The following is an 18,701-nucleotide window of genomic DNA, read 5'->3' as shown; positions in this document are numbered from 1 at the left end:
AGTGGAGAAAAAAATGCATTAATGAATCTGTTTATTTTTTCCTTCATGCCCATTAATTGTTTATATAGTTATAAGGTGATAATCCCAAGAATTTTACTGTTTTGATACAGGGGCCACGCCCCTGGTGGTAGGGATGGATGCTGAGATTAGACCTAAAAGGTATGGAATCTTAAAAGTTTTTAACGTGAGAAAAAGGAGCTACATTACGGGAATAGGGATGGACGCCGAGTCAATAGTTAGCAGCATGTATTAACTTGTATCTTCTATATTAGTCAAGCTCCTATACGTCTATAAAGCGTCGTTAATTTTCCAATCTGTAACTCGGGTAATTTTCACCTCGTCGTCATTACATGTAGCTAAACGTTCCTAATTCGTTTTATATACTTCGTGTGACATGAATTAGCTACTTTGTGGAACGAACTGTTATATTAATAATAATACAAATAATGCGACTATTACGATAATGTCTGTGTTGGCTAAATTTGGACAGTATATTAATGTTTAGGTCAGAAGTGGGTGTATAGATGTGTACACGTTTATTTTGCATTGTTTACTAAAAGTATACATGTCTGTATTTTGTGTATTCCGTTTTCTTACGTCTGAAATTTTTATCCACAGCTTTGCGTGAACCCGACTACAATTGCGTTGTGGTGACAGAAGACAAGTTGCTGGTCACAGGCTACAGGGAGAGTAATCTCCATCTTTACAGACTTCATGACGGCAAACTGTTTACATCACTCAAACTGGAGTCCATTCCCATGGGTGTCTGTCTTATTAGCAAGACGGAAGTTGCTGTGTGTCTGGAAGACAGTAGGATTGTAATCATGTCATTGAAATCTATACATGACGTGAAACGGGTCAAAACATTATATGTAAGGACAGGAATTTATAGATGTCATTCAGTGGGAAAATTGAATTCAGACAAACTCGTTGTCAGCGGTTGGAATTGGGACGGCATGTTTTACTGGTGTGTTGTAAACCTTACAGATGGACGTGTAGACTCAACTCACAAGGTCTGTCGAGGGGGCCTGTATAGCAGTGATAGTCAATTGGCCGTCAAAGACAACACTGTCTACATCTCGTGTTGGACCTTAGACTTCACTACTGAAGGTCTGTATGCATATGATATTTTTAATCCAGACACACCAAAGTTTCTGTATCAACATGATGGATTTATACCGGACTCAATAATGGTTGATAGGAGGAATTTCATTTACGTGTGTGACTTGAACTCTAACAGCATTCATCAGCTGACAGACAGCGGTCAACTAGTGACCATACACACAGTGTCATCAAGTCCCAGGGCAATATTCTATGATGACCAGCATGGAGTTATGTACACCACAAGGAGGAACAGTAATGTGATAACAGTGTACAGACTGGAGTATTCACATCAACCAGGTATGAATGATTTTAAATTAACTTTTACATAACACGAAAACGAAAACTACATACTTTATATTTTTTACAGTCATGAAGACTTTCAGTTCATCTTTGAAAACAAAATATATGAATTATAAATATTATATTTATCGATTTAATATAAGACAAATATGTTTTAAAGATAAATTTAAGTGGAATAAATAATTCGTGTTTTATTCGTCTGATTTTGTGTACTGCAACGAAATATTGCTAAGGCATCTTTATTCATTTTAAGTATAAATAAAATGTTATTTGTTGATTTTAATATTCATTACTAACATGTGTACCCAAGTATATTTATTCATGATTGTTCATTGCTGTGTACCTTGGTTGTCATCATTAAATATTGATATAAAAATTTTAAATCTCCTTGGACTGTCCATAATGGCAGCAGGCAACTCATATCATCATCATTGTAGCGTAAAACATTTTTCCCAGGAGGTGGCGCTTTCATTCAATTCTCCTTGCACGCGACATTGAATCACATTTGGACCGGTTCACCGTCTTGAGTTACAGAGTCCAACATTCCCACGTATTTTGACTTAGTTTTCTTTGCATTGATGTTTATGGAGCGATTTTATACGGATTTGCAAGGAATATTTATCAACTACCTAAACAAAATAATCGCCGTTTAAAGGTATGCGTAGTCAAATGTAAAAATAATCCATACCGTCAGGTACCACGTGTTGTACTATTTATATGTAGACAGTATTCCTGAAGTGTTGAGTCACACGTACAAATACGACAGAGGACCAGTCTAATGCCTGCTATACCATATTTAGATATTCTACGATACATTATTCAATGCGCCATATTTACTAGGATTTGTTTACGTTTCGAAAAAGGATGCAGAGGCCTTATATGGAACACTGAAAAGACGAAGTTGAAAATGTATGTAGTTCTTAGTACAGAGATGAGCAAATACTGCAGATGATTCAAAAAGGAAATCTCTTTAAACTTTCGAAATTTAAACCAATCTTTGTTCCCTCAGCGTATTTTTTGTGGAAAAATTGAACTCGTCAACGGCGAATGTAATGTTAGATAAATGTTATTTCTAACAGACGGACAGCTTAATATACATGGTCCTGAAGAGTATAGTTTCGCAGTTAAAAAATCAAAATTTCTTTGACTAAATTTTAAATGGCAAGTAATTCAGATGTTATTACTATTATTGTTATTATTATTATTATTATTGAAAACAGAATGCAATAAAAAATGGATGCTGAAAGGTAGTATTACTTATCATGTACTCAGAGCAATAATATTTTAAATATTTAATTAGGAATTTTACAAAAATTTTATAGTTATTTTTATTCAGAAATCTTTTTTTTGGATTAGGTGACATGTAATTTAACAAATTATAAAGTCTGTATTTTATTTTTTATTTTTATGATTCAGGGAATTTTGTTATTGTTCTTTCATTGACTATTTTGATTATGCTTGTTATAACATTTGGTATGTAGCACATTGTATACATCTGCCCCATGATCTTTAGTCCCATAAATCAAACCCACAGGACTGGTCAGCATGGTGTTAGAATAATTTGACTGGGTGGGACGTCAGGCTTTATGACTGCAGCATGATGCCCCGGTGCTAGACATCATGATAATATGCCACACTGCAGACATCGTTGTGATTAAGACTGAAAAAATTGATAAAGCTACATTAAATGTCCAAAATCCACCCCACCCAGTTCCTGGACTTTAAAGATAACTTGGAAATAAAAAGTTGATTTCAATTTTTTTATATACATATTCCAATTTTTATTGCATTTTCATAAGTTGGTATTGCCCACTCTGGCAAATATCAATTCTACTATTTTAAAACAACTTAAGCTTGTGCATTTTGGACTATTTGAACATAGTGACACAATGCTGATAATATATATTTAACTTATCCATTATTTGCACAGGTGTTCCAATAGAAGTTTTAAACATGGATGACAGATCCATCCAGCTTTTTGAAGAGGCTCTAAAAGATGGAAAGGAGACAGTATATAACATACGAATCATGGTTGTCGGACACATTGGTGTAGGCAAGACAACCCTGGTCAAGCGTCTCCTTGGGGAGGAGGTAAACATTTCTGAGAGATGTAGCACAGAGGGCATAGATGTCCATATCAATTGCTGTGATGTTTCTTTATCAACTCATGAATGGACAAAGCAAGCAAAAGGTATATGGGCATACACAATGATAAAAAATCAATATTTCTGTATTTATACACATGCTATGAGGTGAATTGTATCTTGTTATACAGTTATCTGTCCATTTTAGTGTCAGTTTTGTTTTTGTCATGCAGTTTTACATAATGTACAACTGCCAAGTGTCCTGTTTTTCCGTACGTCTTGTATTTTGGACCTGAATACAGATGTTATGCTTTTCTTGTTAAAAATCTGTTGTTTTTTTTTTAAATTCAAAAAACATTTCTGTTCAGAACTGGCATCCAGTTCCATTCTGAGAGTAAATGTGTAACATGTATATAGGGATATAGAGTTCTAAAATGTGAATGGTTCGTTTGAAATTGAGGCTGTCTTGCCAGTCTTCAACCACCACACTGGATTTGGATTGTGTAAAGTTGTTACTGCTATCACTGTATCTCATCTACGTAATATTCAACTTCTAATCATGTTGAAAAGGAAAGCAGAAGATTCAGAATTGTCTCCAGCAAAGAAAAGAAAACAGAACTGGAAGTGCTATTGTGCCATCTTGTTTAGATTTGTGAAACCATGTAGTAAAGGGAAAATACTTGCATTTTGCAAATTGTCTAATTGTGATTTCGCCATTGGGAATGGAAGCATCCATGAGATAAGACAGCATGAAAAGCTAATAAACATCAGCTTGCTGCTTCATCATCAACAACTAAGCCTGAGCTTGTGATGTTTATAAATATTAGAGAGAACCTTGATGTAATTTGATAGAAGTTGTTTATAAAATTTCTTTTAGAATAAACCTTCCACAGTTACTAGTGTTGCTGGCAATTTATTTCATACACTTTTCATGACAGTAAAATCCCAGAGGATTACTTGTGTACTAGAAGGAAAACAGATCAGTAAAAATAATTACATCGATTTCAGATCATCATTGAAGATGGTACATTGAAATTGATAATAAATGGAGAAAAAAACAAGGTGTGGAAAAGGCTCATATGAGAAGATGCAAGAGTGCAACACATGCATCTTTGACATAAATAAGTTACACCTACTTTATTGATGGTTGTAGATATTGTACATGGTTATATGTGCATTAAAGTTTTACAAACCAATATTTCTTTCTGAAAATCAGTATTTTTGTCATAAGCAGTCAGTATTTGTCTATTCTGAGGTTGGCAGTAATGCATAATTCTAATTCGTGTATCTGACACTGTTTTGTTTCTTCACACGTTAACTATTTTTAATTACCATTGGCTTACAGTAAAGCATTGCATTGTTTCATAATTTTAAGGATAATATTTTTTAAGGAAATCTTGAGAATATATAGTGACAGTGTGCTTAAATTACCAGCATCAGAGATAGTGCCTTTCATGCTACAAGTCATGTTTGATTATGTTTGCTATTTTTTATGCCTTCCTGACTCAATTTAATATGCCAGCTGGTTGCTCAATGATGATCATTATCTAGACCTGTAAAACAAGATCTTGCTTTAGAACTCTGAAACATACTCTATAAGTATCAAAAATAGATTAGCCATGTTATGTTTCCAAGTTTCATTTTATGCCATGGAATTCAAATTGAAAGCACACAAGCTGCAGAAAAAGAACATAATTTTTTTTTAAAAATCCCTTGAAAATGGAAAGATTGTTAAATATATTCCACAAATTAATAAGTGAAAAATTTACATAAAGTAACTTTTGATGTTTAGTTTGAGTTTTATGAATCTGTCATGTTAGATGAAAACAATTATCTTGAGCTATGAACAAAAAATATCCTGGCTCAAAAGAACCACCAATTAATTTGGTAGCTCATGCAAAGTATGCCACATATTACATCCCCATCCCCCGATTATAGAACTTTTATTACTTGGTATAAAGTTATAGGGACAGTATTCTTTGCTACAGACAGTTGGAAATCCATGAGATTAACCACCTATGCTACCAAGGTTCCAATATGATAATCCTATCTACATCTTGTCATATCCAATTAAAGTTAAGTTGTTCAAATTTGAATACTGTTCCTATATGATTGAGACAAGGGGAGGACACAACTTGAATGGACTTATAAATGAGCAACTGTCCACTCCTGGTTCCTGTTTGTACAAATACCTTTCACTCAAATGCACCTGTAATGGCTTTTCTCAGGTACATAATCATGCATCTGATGTTAAACTTAAAAAATATCCTTTTGATGGCAATTGCCTTCACCATTTTTGGCTTATGTACAATGCACCTCTATTACACTCTGTTGGTTAGTTGCCATTACATACTAAGGGAAGCAAGTGATGAAATCCAATATATGTTGCTAGGACAAAGCACTAAAATATATAACTGGTCCAGCATGGTGTAGGTAGCATTATCATATTGGAACCTTGGCTAGCACACTTGGAAATTAATTTGAAAAAAAGCTTCTGTGGATCCAGTCACACTGGAGGTGGCCATCACACTTTGAGTTTTGAATCAAAGGAATAGATGAAGACTTATTTACTTTGAAATATGCATATCAGAGTGGCTGGCCATATATGATGACTAACAAAATTATGGACAAACTGTCCATTGCCACAGTTTTTTTAATATCATAGACTGTCCTTTTCAAAGTCAGAAATTTTGTATGCATGACACTGCCAATCATGAAGGATGTATGTGCACTTTTTCTTGCTCAGAATGTATCCATGGTTGAAACAGTATGTATATTAAGCAATTAAAAATGGCTTAGATAATTTGGTTGAGAGTTAGAAAAGCAAATATGTAGCAGGTATCTGTAATGGTTCCAGTCTCATGATGGGACACACATTACATGGTTCATACTGGTCCTTATAAGTATGCTTACTTTTCATTAAACCTTAGTATTAAGTGCCAGAAGTGGTGCTTACTTTAAAGAAAGGAAAATTTGTTTGAAAAATACTAATTTTTTCAGTATGGAGGTATGAGATCGACCGAGTTGTGATGATCTTTATGCCTTAGATTCGAACATTTTCCTTATACCATTAATGTCTTTACAAAGTCCTTATCAAATATTTTCCTAAAATGGTGCTCCAAATTACTTATCCAGTTGCAAGCATGTATCAATAGAGTTTGGTAACTGTAGATGATGGAAAAGTCCACTTACTGTGTGGAAACTATTTGTTTTGTAGTGACTTTTACCTTGGCCTTTGAGCCCAAAATAGATAGGATTCTTTCCAGCAACAAATACTATTGATGCACAAAATTTTATTAACTGTATATTGTGAAGAACTCAAGTTACTTTCAGAAACATGTGTTCGTCTGTCAAAGTCGTCTTGACTTAACTTGTTTTCTTCATTCGTTCTCAGAAACCTTGACGTTTGGGACCCAAATCAGTAGGGTTTTTCCTTCACCCATGTGCAAGCTATCTATAGCGTCTAGTAACTGTATATTTTGACAACAAAAGTCACTATGTAGAAATTAGATTGGTAATGAATGGAAAGACAGATAACATCAAAGCACAATACACTTTGCCTAATGGTGGGTACACAGGTCTTATTTGGCTAAGTTGAGGTTGATGAAACATTCATTTACAGGCAAAAGTAGAAATATGGCAGACAAAAATACTAAGCATAACTTATTTGGAACAAAAATAGAAATTCTAGATTTTATATGCATAATGGACAGATGTTGGACAGATTTATGTACATATACTTTGAATCATTTAGATGCAAAAGTAGACATCTAACTTGGTTAACAAAATCAAATTAAAGTCTTTATTTAATAGTAACAATATATTCATATGGTTAACTTCCTACCCAGTAGAGCAAGTGTCATATAACTTTTTGTTATCCTGGATCAGTTTTAAATATCCCACGTTGTACATTGTACTGTTTCCGCTTAAATTATACTCATCCAGTTGTATGGGCATCTTGAGGTAACGTGTTGTTTACCAGACACCAAGGGGCCCCGAGTGGTCTAAAGCACTCTCCGTTACGGATCATTGCCATCTCACCTCTGTCTGCGTGGGTTCGAGTCTCGGATTCGGCCAATGTGGGTATGTGAGAAAGCTTGCCAGTAGCTTCCCGTGGGTCTGTGGTTCTTTCTGGGGTTTTCCCGGATTCTTCCTCCACCATTAATACTGGCCACCATGTATAACCTATCGTGTGCTGAAAAATGGCATTAAATCCAACAACAACAACAACCAGACACCAAATGTACATATGAGCAGATATATGGACATTTTTATGATCTGATATACATGTTTGACAGCATTGTATGAGGCCGCAATTAAAAATATCTTTGTTTCCCCTTACCCTACCCAACAATTTGAAGTTGGGTAGGTAGGTAGGCTAATAATTTTTTTTTCTCATGAAATTCATGACACTATAAACTGACACATAGGAAACAGAAAAACGATAAATTCAACTTTAATAATAATACTGAAATACAGTAACTCATGAACTGAAATACAGTAACTTGTGAACAAGTTTAAAATGTTTTATAGACTAGATTAGTTTTTGATAAGGGCTATTCCAATAAAAATACTCCCTGCAGGCATTGGCCAGGGTACCAATTTAACAGATTTACTCAAATTTTGAAACATATATTAAATGAGAGTAATTTCAATGAAATATAAAGATACACATGTAAAGGTGCAAGAAGTGTTTTTTTCCGAGTTTTTGAGGAGTGTTGGGTTAAGGTAGATATTTGCTGGAATAACCCTTAGTATTTTTTCTGACTAGGTCAAATGTATAAAAATGTTTTAAAATAATTAATAAAAGTATTTTAAAAGTCTTGAGTATTCTTTCTGACTAGTATCATTGGGTTCAATATATAATGAGACTTAACATATTTGCAAGACCTGTCAAAATGCACAAATATAAAGTTAGACATTGAATAGTGTCTCAAATATGCAGAAACATGTCAATAAAGTAATGTCAGAACACTAAATACATGTAGAAATCTAACTAACAAAAAAGAAACAAACAATGCAAAACATCATTTTAAATGTCACTAAGAGCTGCTGGTTAGTTTTTAACTGGGTTTCATTTGGAATGTCCTTTCCAGATGCTAAACATTGCTGGCACACTGGTAGAACAGTACGGAATCTTCCAGTCATTTCCTGGGATTTTTCTGCTCCTATGGCTCCACAATGAGCACAAATATCTGGTCTGCCAATGTTGCTGGCATAGTATGGGAATTCAATGTGTACAGCACAAGACAATTGTAGTCTTACAAACACTTTTCCCTGTAGGATGTCTCCTAAAATATATTAAATAGAACACCAATTATCCAAAATTGAACTTTAATGTCCGAAGGTGACTAGACATGATACACAACAAATAGCATATAGAACCTGAAACTAAATCTAAATAATTATCTCTATAAACACAGAGAAACTAGTATAAAAAGATAAATGAGCAACTTGGACTTCACTAAAAATTGGGAGCATGGACCAGGAAACAGGAATACTTGTAAAATAATATTCACATTAAAATTTTAGTGCAATGGCTAGTACTAAGAGAAAATCACAGTTAAAAAAAGCAATATCTGACATGAAAGAGCATTAAAAACTATCTGGGCTCTCTGACAGTGTCAGACATGATTCTAAATCAAGGTAAGAGTCAAACCGCATTCAGTATGTGAAGAGTGTATAGGTATATTTTTGAATAAAGTATTAAGGACTTGGATAAAAGTATAAAATATTAAATCATTAGAACTTACCATCAGGTGTGATAACAGAACCACAAGTATAGTCGTATTTCTCCAAAGTATGTGTCAAAGCTCTCTGGTCTCTTGCTGTTAGTTTCGTCTTAGCGTATATGCATCGTGGTTTTAGACACTCACAGCAGTTAACAGTTTGTCTAACATTCTGTCCCACAAGAATACTGTTTTTACAACCCTGTAAAAAGAAACATAAATATCATCACTTGTGTTTTAAGTGTTGTGTAGTGACATGCCCTCTATTTTGTAACTTATTATGTTACAAGGGGTTCTATTAAAGTTGCAGTTTCTTAAATAACTTTTTTATATACATGTGTTGTTATTATTGCACAATTTATAACTGTTAAATCAATACTTTATAAAACTTCTATATTTTAATAAGATTTATGAACATCCTTACCTGTTGTTCTTGTGCCACAGCAGCTACAGTTTGCTTTAAACTAGACGGCCTGTCCTTATCTGTAGTTTCTTTACCAAGCAGTTCATCAAATGGCTTGTAATGCTGTCCAGTTATGTCTAATATGGGGTCTGGTAACCACGCCCATTCCCTCTCTGGAGTAGGACAGCAACCCTCATCATGACATCTTCTGATCTGAAAGGAGTAATGGCGTTCACGGCAGTGATCAGCTGTAATAAAATACCAAGAGACATGAAAATCTTTTATTTAATAGAAAGGGCTGACATGCAGGGACATTTAACACATCACTTTTGAAAATGAGCCAATAAGTTTAAACTAAGGACTAAATTATGTTTGAGTTATGTTTCATATGAAGAAAAAATGAGAAAATGCACAATGAACGGGTTCCTGGCATAATGTTTAAGAGTAGTGCCCTGGGCCATTAAATTAATATTTCAAAATAATTTGTGTATATCTGTAAGTAAATCATGATTTTTCTGTCAATGTTGAGTTTTTATAATGTAGAAGTCTAACAAATCGGGAGAGCTGCATGTCCACTTTCAGTTTGGAATTATAAAATGCTCTGACACTCACCCTTGAAATTACGGACAGACTGACAAGATATTGCAACTTCAACCCTGGCACTTTCTGAGTGTCGCAAGCAATAAAAATGTTCTGTAGATCTCTGTACTTACCAATAAATTTTTTCAGCTGTGTTGCATGGCTAAGTTGCTGCTGCTGATACTTTCCAACATTGATGGCAGGGTCTATAAGGGTCACTTCAGCTTCAGCCATTTCAACATCAGCATCCTCTGCTGCTTTAAATACTTTGAAAGACTTTTCCTTAAGTTGGACTCTCTCTGTTCTTGAGGACAGGGTTTTGATCATAGGTTGAACTGACTGTAGCCATTCTGTTTTAATTTGATTGTTTCTTCCAGCTTTTGTTCTGATTTCATTCATACTTCCGCATGTTTTCAGAATTGTTTCTACATCAGATGAGGCAAGCTCTCGTGCAAGTGCAGTGTTTTGGAAGGCAATGTTGAGAAGTGACATAATCCGCTCAGCCGGATTAGTCCAAGAGTGACCTGGTGCAGTTCTGCAGGCAACTAAGAATTCTAACCGGAGTCTTCTGAATAAAACAATCAATGACAACTTTACTGCTCCATATGTGACCCGATGGTCAGGACCACCATCTGTGTACATAAATAAAGCTGGTTTGTTCTCATTTTTAGCTTTCAGAATAGTTTCAAGCTCTACTATGTGACGGAAGGGGGTGCTTGCCTGGAAGATACTATCTTTGAATGTAACCGAGACTTGTCCCCTGTAGAATGTTTCTGTTGCATCACCTAGAATATCTACATCAAGTACGACAGAAGGAGTAAGTGAGCCTTTGCTCTGCACATCATGATCAAGACAGGAAAGTACTGAATTCATCGGAACTATGGATTTCTTCCCTCTTACCCCTGTTGAGGTGAAGAGATCAGGTTCTCCAAAGTCCAGCTTAGACTTGTCGTCCATACACACAAAATTACTAATGTCTCTAAATTGTGTTGCATATGCTCTACAATATTTAAAAAGAGCTGAACAGTAGTGATCATCTTGGTGTTGTGCACGAAGTTGCCTGGTCTGTACTTTCAATCTAATAGGTACTCTACCTTTGTATAACTTGGCTACATTTTGATGTGCATTTTTTGGAACAAATGCTAGTAGGACTGATGACTCACTGGGAATATTGGTTCCTTCTGGTACTTTACTTTTCACCTGCTCTATCATATCCCTAACAGACAAAAAACGTGAAATATGCTCTGTATTGTGTCTCCTCTCATCTGCAGCAACCATGTCCTGAATCTCCTTTTCAAGGGTCTGAAAAAATACATCGAAAGTGTCATTAGGTCTACCCTTATTTAAGTGACGTAAATCTACCACAAGATCAGGATCAATCCCCAAAACAGAAAGACGTACTCGGTTATCTATTTCCTTATTTTGATCTGCTGAAGCATCATTTGTAAAGGTTGTGTAGATAGACCGCAAAATGTGTGGAGGTATAATGGTTCCAGCAATATTTCCGTAAGCATTGAAGAACTCCTGTCTCATTTGTCTTGTGTGATATTCAGGCAGTTTACTGCGTAAGCTGTGCAAAACTTGGTTGTCTCTCATAAACATTTCCGAAGAAGACATCCCATCTTCAGGAATTCTCCAGATAAAAGAAATCGCCCCAATCCCTCCACCAGGGTCGTACCTTAACATATATACTGGTATGGTCAGACAAAGTTTCTCAAAATATCTAAATCGTTGTTCTGGCCCTTTAAATGGTTCATTTAAATGCAAATCTTCATCAAAGAAGAGAGGTTGAAACATTGCCATCTGAGATACCTGACCATCCAATCGACTGTAACATGGTAGGATTTCATCTTGTCTAGGATGATGTGCAATGGAGAGATTGGAATCAATCTGACGAACTGGATTCATTTGTAATTGTCGTGATATCTGTTTTTCATTTGCTTTTTCTAAATAACCTGCATAAGACTGTAAACATCCAGTTAAGGTTTCAATGTCACCTCTTATGGTCCAATGCTGTGTAAAAGGTCTTGAGATTAGCCTGAATAAACACTGGACTTGTAACTTCAGATCTTTTACAGTAAGCTGTGGACGTTTTTGCTTCTTTCTTTTATAATCATTAGCACCATCAAACTTTAAAAACCTGTAAAAAAGGTAAGTTACAACAAAATTACTGAACAAGGATAATCAATTTCTGACAAATGTCATGGAAAAGTAAAGTAAGCAAAATGGAGGTTACTACATGTACATAATGGAGAAATTGACAACCACAATGGTCCTGACTTTGTACAGGCTTAAATGAAACCGTGGAAGGTTGAACCAGATTTTATGGTGCTATAAAACCACCCTCTTCCATCGCAATATTAGGGTTGGGTAGCAACACAAAAGAAATAAAAAAGTCAAGTGTTCAACCAATTTTTTAAATCTTATGACATTGAACCTTTATTTTAATCAGCTTACCAAATATTAAAAAGTCTATGTCATATTTTCCTTTAACGTGAGATAGTATTGCTTGCTCAGTTTTATCATTGAAAATCAAAAAAAAAAAAAAACTATGGACATTAAGACACTTACTATATTAAATTTCTCTAGAATTATGTGTTGCAGGAATGTTTGTAATAAATATACATTGAATAAAGATTAATCTTTTACTTCAATTTAATATTATCAAAGATAAACACCTCTCCGGGATGTGCTTGATTCTTGTCAGGTGGGCTGCTCTCTTCTATTGTGGACATGTTGCCACTTATGTACCACAAAGCATTTACTAGCACCAGGACTTGTTCAGATATACTCTGGTGGGACATGCTTCCAGGAAATTTGTCTCCACATTCTATCATATCTTTGACTATGCCGTTAAACAACTCATCTTTAGCTGAAAAAATGGAATAAAAAAAACCTTTCACTGAGATGGAATGGCCAGCTTTACTGATAGATAATATTAAATGAGATATGAGATGTGGAATAAGTGTACATGGCACACAAAAAACAGACAGCAGTCTTCAATGTGACACCAGTTACTGTTGGCTGTCTTGCAATCGTGCCCCATGGCAGATAAAATTCAAAACCTTGAATCTAATATCAACAAACGGATTTCATAATTAATAGACTTTAACACTGCCATATTCATTATGCACTGCAGGTATCAAAATAATGTTTTAATCATGTTTATGTATGTCTTTAATGTTTTTATTGTCTGCTTTTGTTTTGTATGTTATATATGTATAGTTTTTGCTATATTGTGTATGCTCTGTGTTTATTGTCGGTCAAAGCTTAAACATTTGTACTTGACAAACAGACTTTAAATATATTATTAGGAAGGCAGTAAAAATTCTAGAAAGATTGCAGTTGTCAGAGGGTGCATGAATTCATTTCTAATAACTGTCAGACAGATGTTTGAAAATAACATTATTTCATATAAAAAAAATTGTTTATACCAGTGAAACGCTCAGCATTTGTGTCCTTAAGTTGTGGTAGCTTTGTTGCCACGGAAGTAGACATTAAAACAGAAAAGGCAGTCCGTGCAGGTGGTGCTTGTTGATTTTCTGTACTAGTAGTAGTTGAGGAAACATCATCCAACCCAACACTTTCATCACGGGTCACCGTAAATGTAACATATTTCAGTCGCTGATTAAACTCTTTCACCACATGCAGACCTTCGTGAAGGTCTGGATGAAAAGTCATCGTTCCATCCAGTTTGTCTGATAAACTGACGTTCAGTACATCTGCTTTATGAGGGCGAAAGTCTGTATCATTGGTAATGTCGTGATATACATCATCCCATGTACACTCCGTTGAGTATTCTAGTATTCTGTTGTTACAAATTTTTTTGTTTGATTTCCCGCATTTCGCGATTACGCTTACACATATAATAAAATCTTCTTCGTATTTTCTTTTGCCGGCCATGCCGGTCATGATGCTTTTCCTATCTAATTTAAACACCTTGCAACAAACGTTTTTCGCGCGCTAGTGACATCGATTTTGTTGACTGCATGAAAATACGGATCGCACAACGAAACGAAACGAAAAAACGAACTTTTGAACAAAACGAAAAAAAAAAAAAAATACTATCGCAAATTTTTCAAAAAATTTTTTTCAGTCGGCGGATTTTAAGAGGGTCGGTCGGGTAAGGGGAAACAAACTTAATTTTAATTTTGGCCTGATAGTAACACAGTTGTTTGATGTTGTGTTTATTGTGTCTTTTTGTGTGCTTTTTCCTTTGGTTTGTGTAAATATATATATATATATATATATATATATATATATATATATATATATATATATATATATATATATATATATATATATGTCTTTCATCCTGTATGCACCTTTTGGCTTTTAGTCACCCTCTGTTGCATGCTAACCTGCTTTGTAACATAGCTACATGGTGAGTGGTATCTGTACTAACACTATATAAGCCATTAACCAGGCAACTTCATTTATAGAAAGACCTGGGGGTTCAGGTTAGAACGATCACACCATATAATTTGTGTGTACGTCAGAATGTTTTTTTAAATCATTTTTAGCTAGCTTAAAGACCAATGAACATATTTCCTCTGTAACAGATTTAGTCAAATGCAATTATACAGATCTTGTCTTTATACAATGGCTTGAATATTTTCATGTTTATTTACTGGTGTTTCTTTGATAATATCCCACAAGGTCGTGCAGTTCTGGTCCAACTATGTAGGTGAACTAGGCAATTTCTTTATTTCTTAGGAAGAAGGATGGTGCTTCTAACTCATAGTTAGGCTGGGGTACAAAAGAAGCCTTGGGTAGGACCTGAGGTCATATTTGATATTAGCAGCACATTATTTATAATTATGATAATACCATATTTAAAATTGAAATTTCATGAGAGATTTGCATGGATTTAATTGCAATAAAGTTTAAAAGGAATAATAGAACTCAATTGCAAAAAAAATTTTTTTTTAACTTTATACTTTATAGCTTAGTATATGAGATAACTTTTGCATGTGTGTATAGTGCATGGCAGGGGAATCCGGTTTTATCAATTTATAACTGTAGTCATCCTACTTTGACCACACAACTCATTTCTGATAGCAACTGATATAACAATTTCTAGTTTGTTTATAAATTTCATAAGAACTAGAATTTATATAATTTGAAAGAGAGAGAAACATTAACATTACCAAAACAGGTAGAGTTTATTTGCATGGTAGCAGTGTACTGAATTTTTAAAGACTGTTTGCATGACTGCCATGTACCTGCTGTAGAAATGACAATTCCCATGGCAACCACATATGATATTCAAATATTCTGAACTTTGCATGAAATCATGTAATTAACACAGACTCATGTACTCATGAAATTAAGAGTATCCATTAATTGATAGGCTGATGGTGGGGTGGGTGGTCTCCAAACCTGTAGTGACATTGTTATAGGTTTGGGCTCCTTAACCCTTTTTTATCCAATAAGCGCTTATGAAATGAAGAAGTGTAACACTATACATGTACCAGTTTTCGGCGTTGACTTGCAAATTTCACCTTAAAGGTATTCTAGATTGAAAATTAATATATTTGTTTCATTGAAGAATATAAAATGTATGTTTGCAAGACAATTTCAATTCTACAATGACAAACTTTATTGTCATTTCTACAAAATACACAACTTGTATTAGGCTAGTTATTGCCATGATTCCAACACATGATGAAAAATATCTTACACATATCAGGTATACATGAGATGTATCATGGCTATGCAAATAGTTGTTCACCCATTAAGGTCAACATTACTACTAGTATTATAGTACAAGTCACACGGTCATGTAGGCATTCAACACCGACTATTCAGTAATGGGTCAGGCTGGGTGTCATTTTTTAGAATTTAATTTTGCATACCTTTCAATACGGATTGAATGTCATGTGCTGTGATCTCACAGTGTGAAAGCTATGTATATTGATAAACAAATTCATACTACCCACGACTGTGATGCTTCCACTGATCGCTCTCTTATTTTGACCTGTTTAGTACATGGTAACCATTGTGAAAGTCCGTAGCAATAGATAATTTTCATCTGGAAATTTCTTGGTGAAATTTAAGGTGCTGAACATTCAATTATCAGGATTGATTAGACTTTGGTTAAAGAAAATTAGTGTTAAATTTTAAAAGAATAATTTATTTTTAATTTAAAATGAGTACATATACATACATGACCCATGTGACTTGTAATATAGATAGGATAACTGTGAATAGCTTATGCTAAATAAATATTTTCATGTGCTTAAAAATGTCAAGCAAAGATTTTCTGTCAAAAATATTTTTTAAACTTCAAACCTTGTACAGAAAAGTAATAAATTCAACAACAACAACAACCATAATAATAATAATAGAAGAATTTAGAAAAAGTCATACAGGGAATCTCTGAGCTGAATCCCGACAAGCAGCCAACATTATTATATACTACCAAGGAAATCCCCGAAATTAATTTTCATTTTCCAAAAAGCATGAACTTCAAAAACAACAGTACGTTTTAAAAATTTCCGCAAGATTTTATATCAAAATACCGTGTTTACTGACATAGCAACAGCAAGAGTTCGGAACACGGATTAGGTGGTGTACTCATGAACGGTACAGAAGTAGACCGCATGACAAGGAAGTGAACATGTGCTCGAAGACAGATAACAAACTAAGTGGAAATAACAAGTTAAGCACAATGATATAGCAAAGCTGAAGAACAGATAATTTAAGCACCTTATTTGGGTATCGTGTAGACTGAAATTGTTAAGCAGAAAAAGGTATTTTGTCAAATCAAGCATGTTAAAGGCCGGAGAACGGTTACTCCCTATTTTCGATAACCGTCGATAATTGTAAACTCTATGAGTTGAAAGTAATTCGAAGCATAAGAAACACAAAAAGAGGAGAATTATAATTTTGAATCATATAAGAAATTTCTTGTCATGCCATCATTAATGAAAATTGAGACTGACCATTTCTGTATATATGGGTTGTGTTCACAGACTATATGTCTGTTTATGGTATTGATGGATCTATTTGTTTATGAAAGAATAACAATGAAGGTTGAAATTTCAAAGTCGCAGTATCAATAAAGTATGTTGTTAGATTTCCATGGTGATTTGTAATGAATAATTCATTGTGCATCTTTAGAATTAAACACTAGGATTCAGCCAAGGATTTGGCTTGATGGGATGTCCCATCACAATGTTTAAACAAGGCCAACAATAATTTGACACACGTCATGGCTTTTTCCTCATGACTCTTTTATTATGCTTAAGATGTGTCTTATTTCTGTAACAGCAGTATTATTTTATAATCATTTATATGCAGCACACGCTCACATGTCAACATGTAACAGTCATCAGTCTTATAAGTGTACTTCTTTCTGATTGATTTGGTCATGTTGTGGATTGAACACTGCTTGGGTCAGAATCGAATGGGTTGAGAATTTTTACCATATCTGACGTTTTGTATAGTTTTAACATTTTAACATCCTGTTTCATTATTACATTGAACAGTATTGGTGTCACCTACAGGTTGCATAGTGCAATTTCTGTATCCTAAGATTCATACTAATTATTGGAGGCAATGGCTCCACTGAACTTAATGGAATATAGGCATTCAGAGGTTAAAGTCAACAGAAGAAACATAATAACCATCTTGTTTTTATTTATAAGCTTTATTGTTGGTCTCTGTTGAATGTAAGTAACATTTTTCACAGGTTAGAAAAGGTACAGTAAATATCAGGGATAAATAATATTATTTTCTGCTTACAATTTAATGCTGCTTTATGTTGATTGCAAGTATGCGTCTTCAGACTATAAAAAGTTACCAGCAGAAGGACTGAACAAAGATATTTACTTAGGGAAAGAGGTGCGCTGCAGTAACATATCATTGGCTGATCCTGTGTTGCCTACCTTACAGCTCAGAAAAAATAATGCCATTAATGGAGAAAACATTAAGACTTTTTTTTGAAACGGTGGAGAGAAAAATGTCATAACTGATACTTATTAATAAATAAATACAGGGACGTTTAAATTTTTGGTCAAATATTTTGTCTTTGGTTTTATGTTTTTCTAGAAATATTCACTGTATGTGTATTTGTTTTATTCACTTTGAGACATTCATGGTATAAAATATGTTGATGCTATGTATAATCTATAAAAACTGATGTTTGACTTGATTTCATTAGAGAGAAAACTTGTGTAAATTTACTATTAGTGCTTTTAATCACAGCAGTGCTATGCATGATTCTGTACAAGATAATGTTTGACTTGATTTCAATAGAGAGGACATTTATTACATGTACTTCTATTGCTACTAATACTACTGCGCTACTAATCACAAGAATGCCACAAGATCGTGCAATATACACATATCATACTCGAAAAGAACTTGACTTTGCTTTCATTGGGTAGGTCAACATGATCATCGATAATGAAGACATCAGTACATGTCTGAGCAGGGCAAATATGTCACAGAAATGGCTGTGGTGCATTAAGATGTCACAGATAGTAAAGCATCTAT

General features: G+C 34.3%; 2 protein-coding genes across 10 annotated transcripts in view; one reads left to right on the top strand and one right to left on the bottom strand.

Moving 5' to 3' along the window:
- The window catches only part of LOC149788763 (uncharacterized), a 168,994-nt gene that overhangs the window by 58,543 nt on the left and 91,750 nt on the right, over positions 1-18,701 (top strand). For 6 of the 9 annotated variants that reach the window (XR_016424243.1, XR_016424242.1, XM_089974858.1 and 3 more), the window contains exons 3-4: positions 619-1,401; positions 3,335-3,595. Coding sequence is in view for 7 of the 9 variants with exons in the window: in XM_089974858.1 (XP_089830984.1) it covers positions 619-1,401; positions 3,335-3,595 (1,044 nt within the window). In the remaining 2 variants the exon portion in view is untranslated. Of the gene's footprint in view, positions 1-14; positions 160-618; positions 1,402-1,956; positions 2,060-2,218; positions 2,314-3,334; positions 3,596-18,701 lie in introns of those variants that run through there. The other 3 variants (XM_089974857.1, XM_089974861.1, XM_089974859.1) reach the window with 3 other exon arrangements.
- Positions 7,929-14,350, bottom strand: LOC149788764 (uncharacterized). Its single transcript, XM_089974848.1, has 5 exons — positions 12,878-14,350; positions 10,334-12,339; positions 9,642-9,868; positions 9,242-9,419; positions 7,929-8,779 (listed from the first exon to the last, which is right to left on the bottom strand). The coding sequence occupies exons 2-5, from the start codon at positions 12,105-12,107 to the stop codon at positions 8,481-8,483; spliced, it is 2,478 nt and encodes an 825-aa protein (XP_089830974.1). The 5' UTR covers positions 12,108-12,339; positions 12,878-14,350; the 3' UTR covers positions 7,929-8,480.

The sequence above is a fragment of the Sinohyriopsis cumingii genome, chromosome 11 (genome assembly GCF_028554795.1).
Source record: "Sinohyriopsis cumingii isolate HCF-2022 chromosome 11, ASM2855479v2, whole genome shotgun sequence".
In the NCBI taxonomy this organism is placed as follows: Eukaryota; Metazoa; Mollusca; class Bivalvia; order Unionida; family Unionidae; genus Sinohyriopsis; species Sinohyriopsis cumingii.
This window is presented reverse-complemented; position numbering and strand designations above follow the sequence as displayed.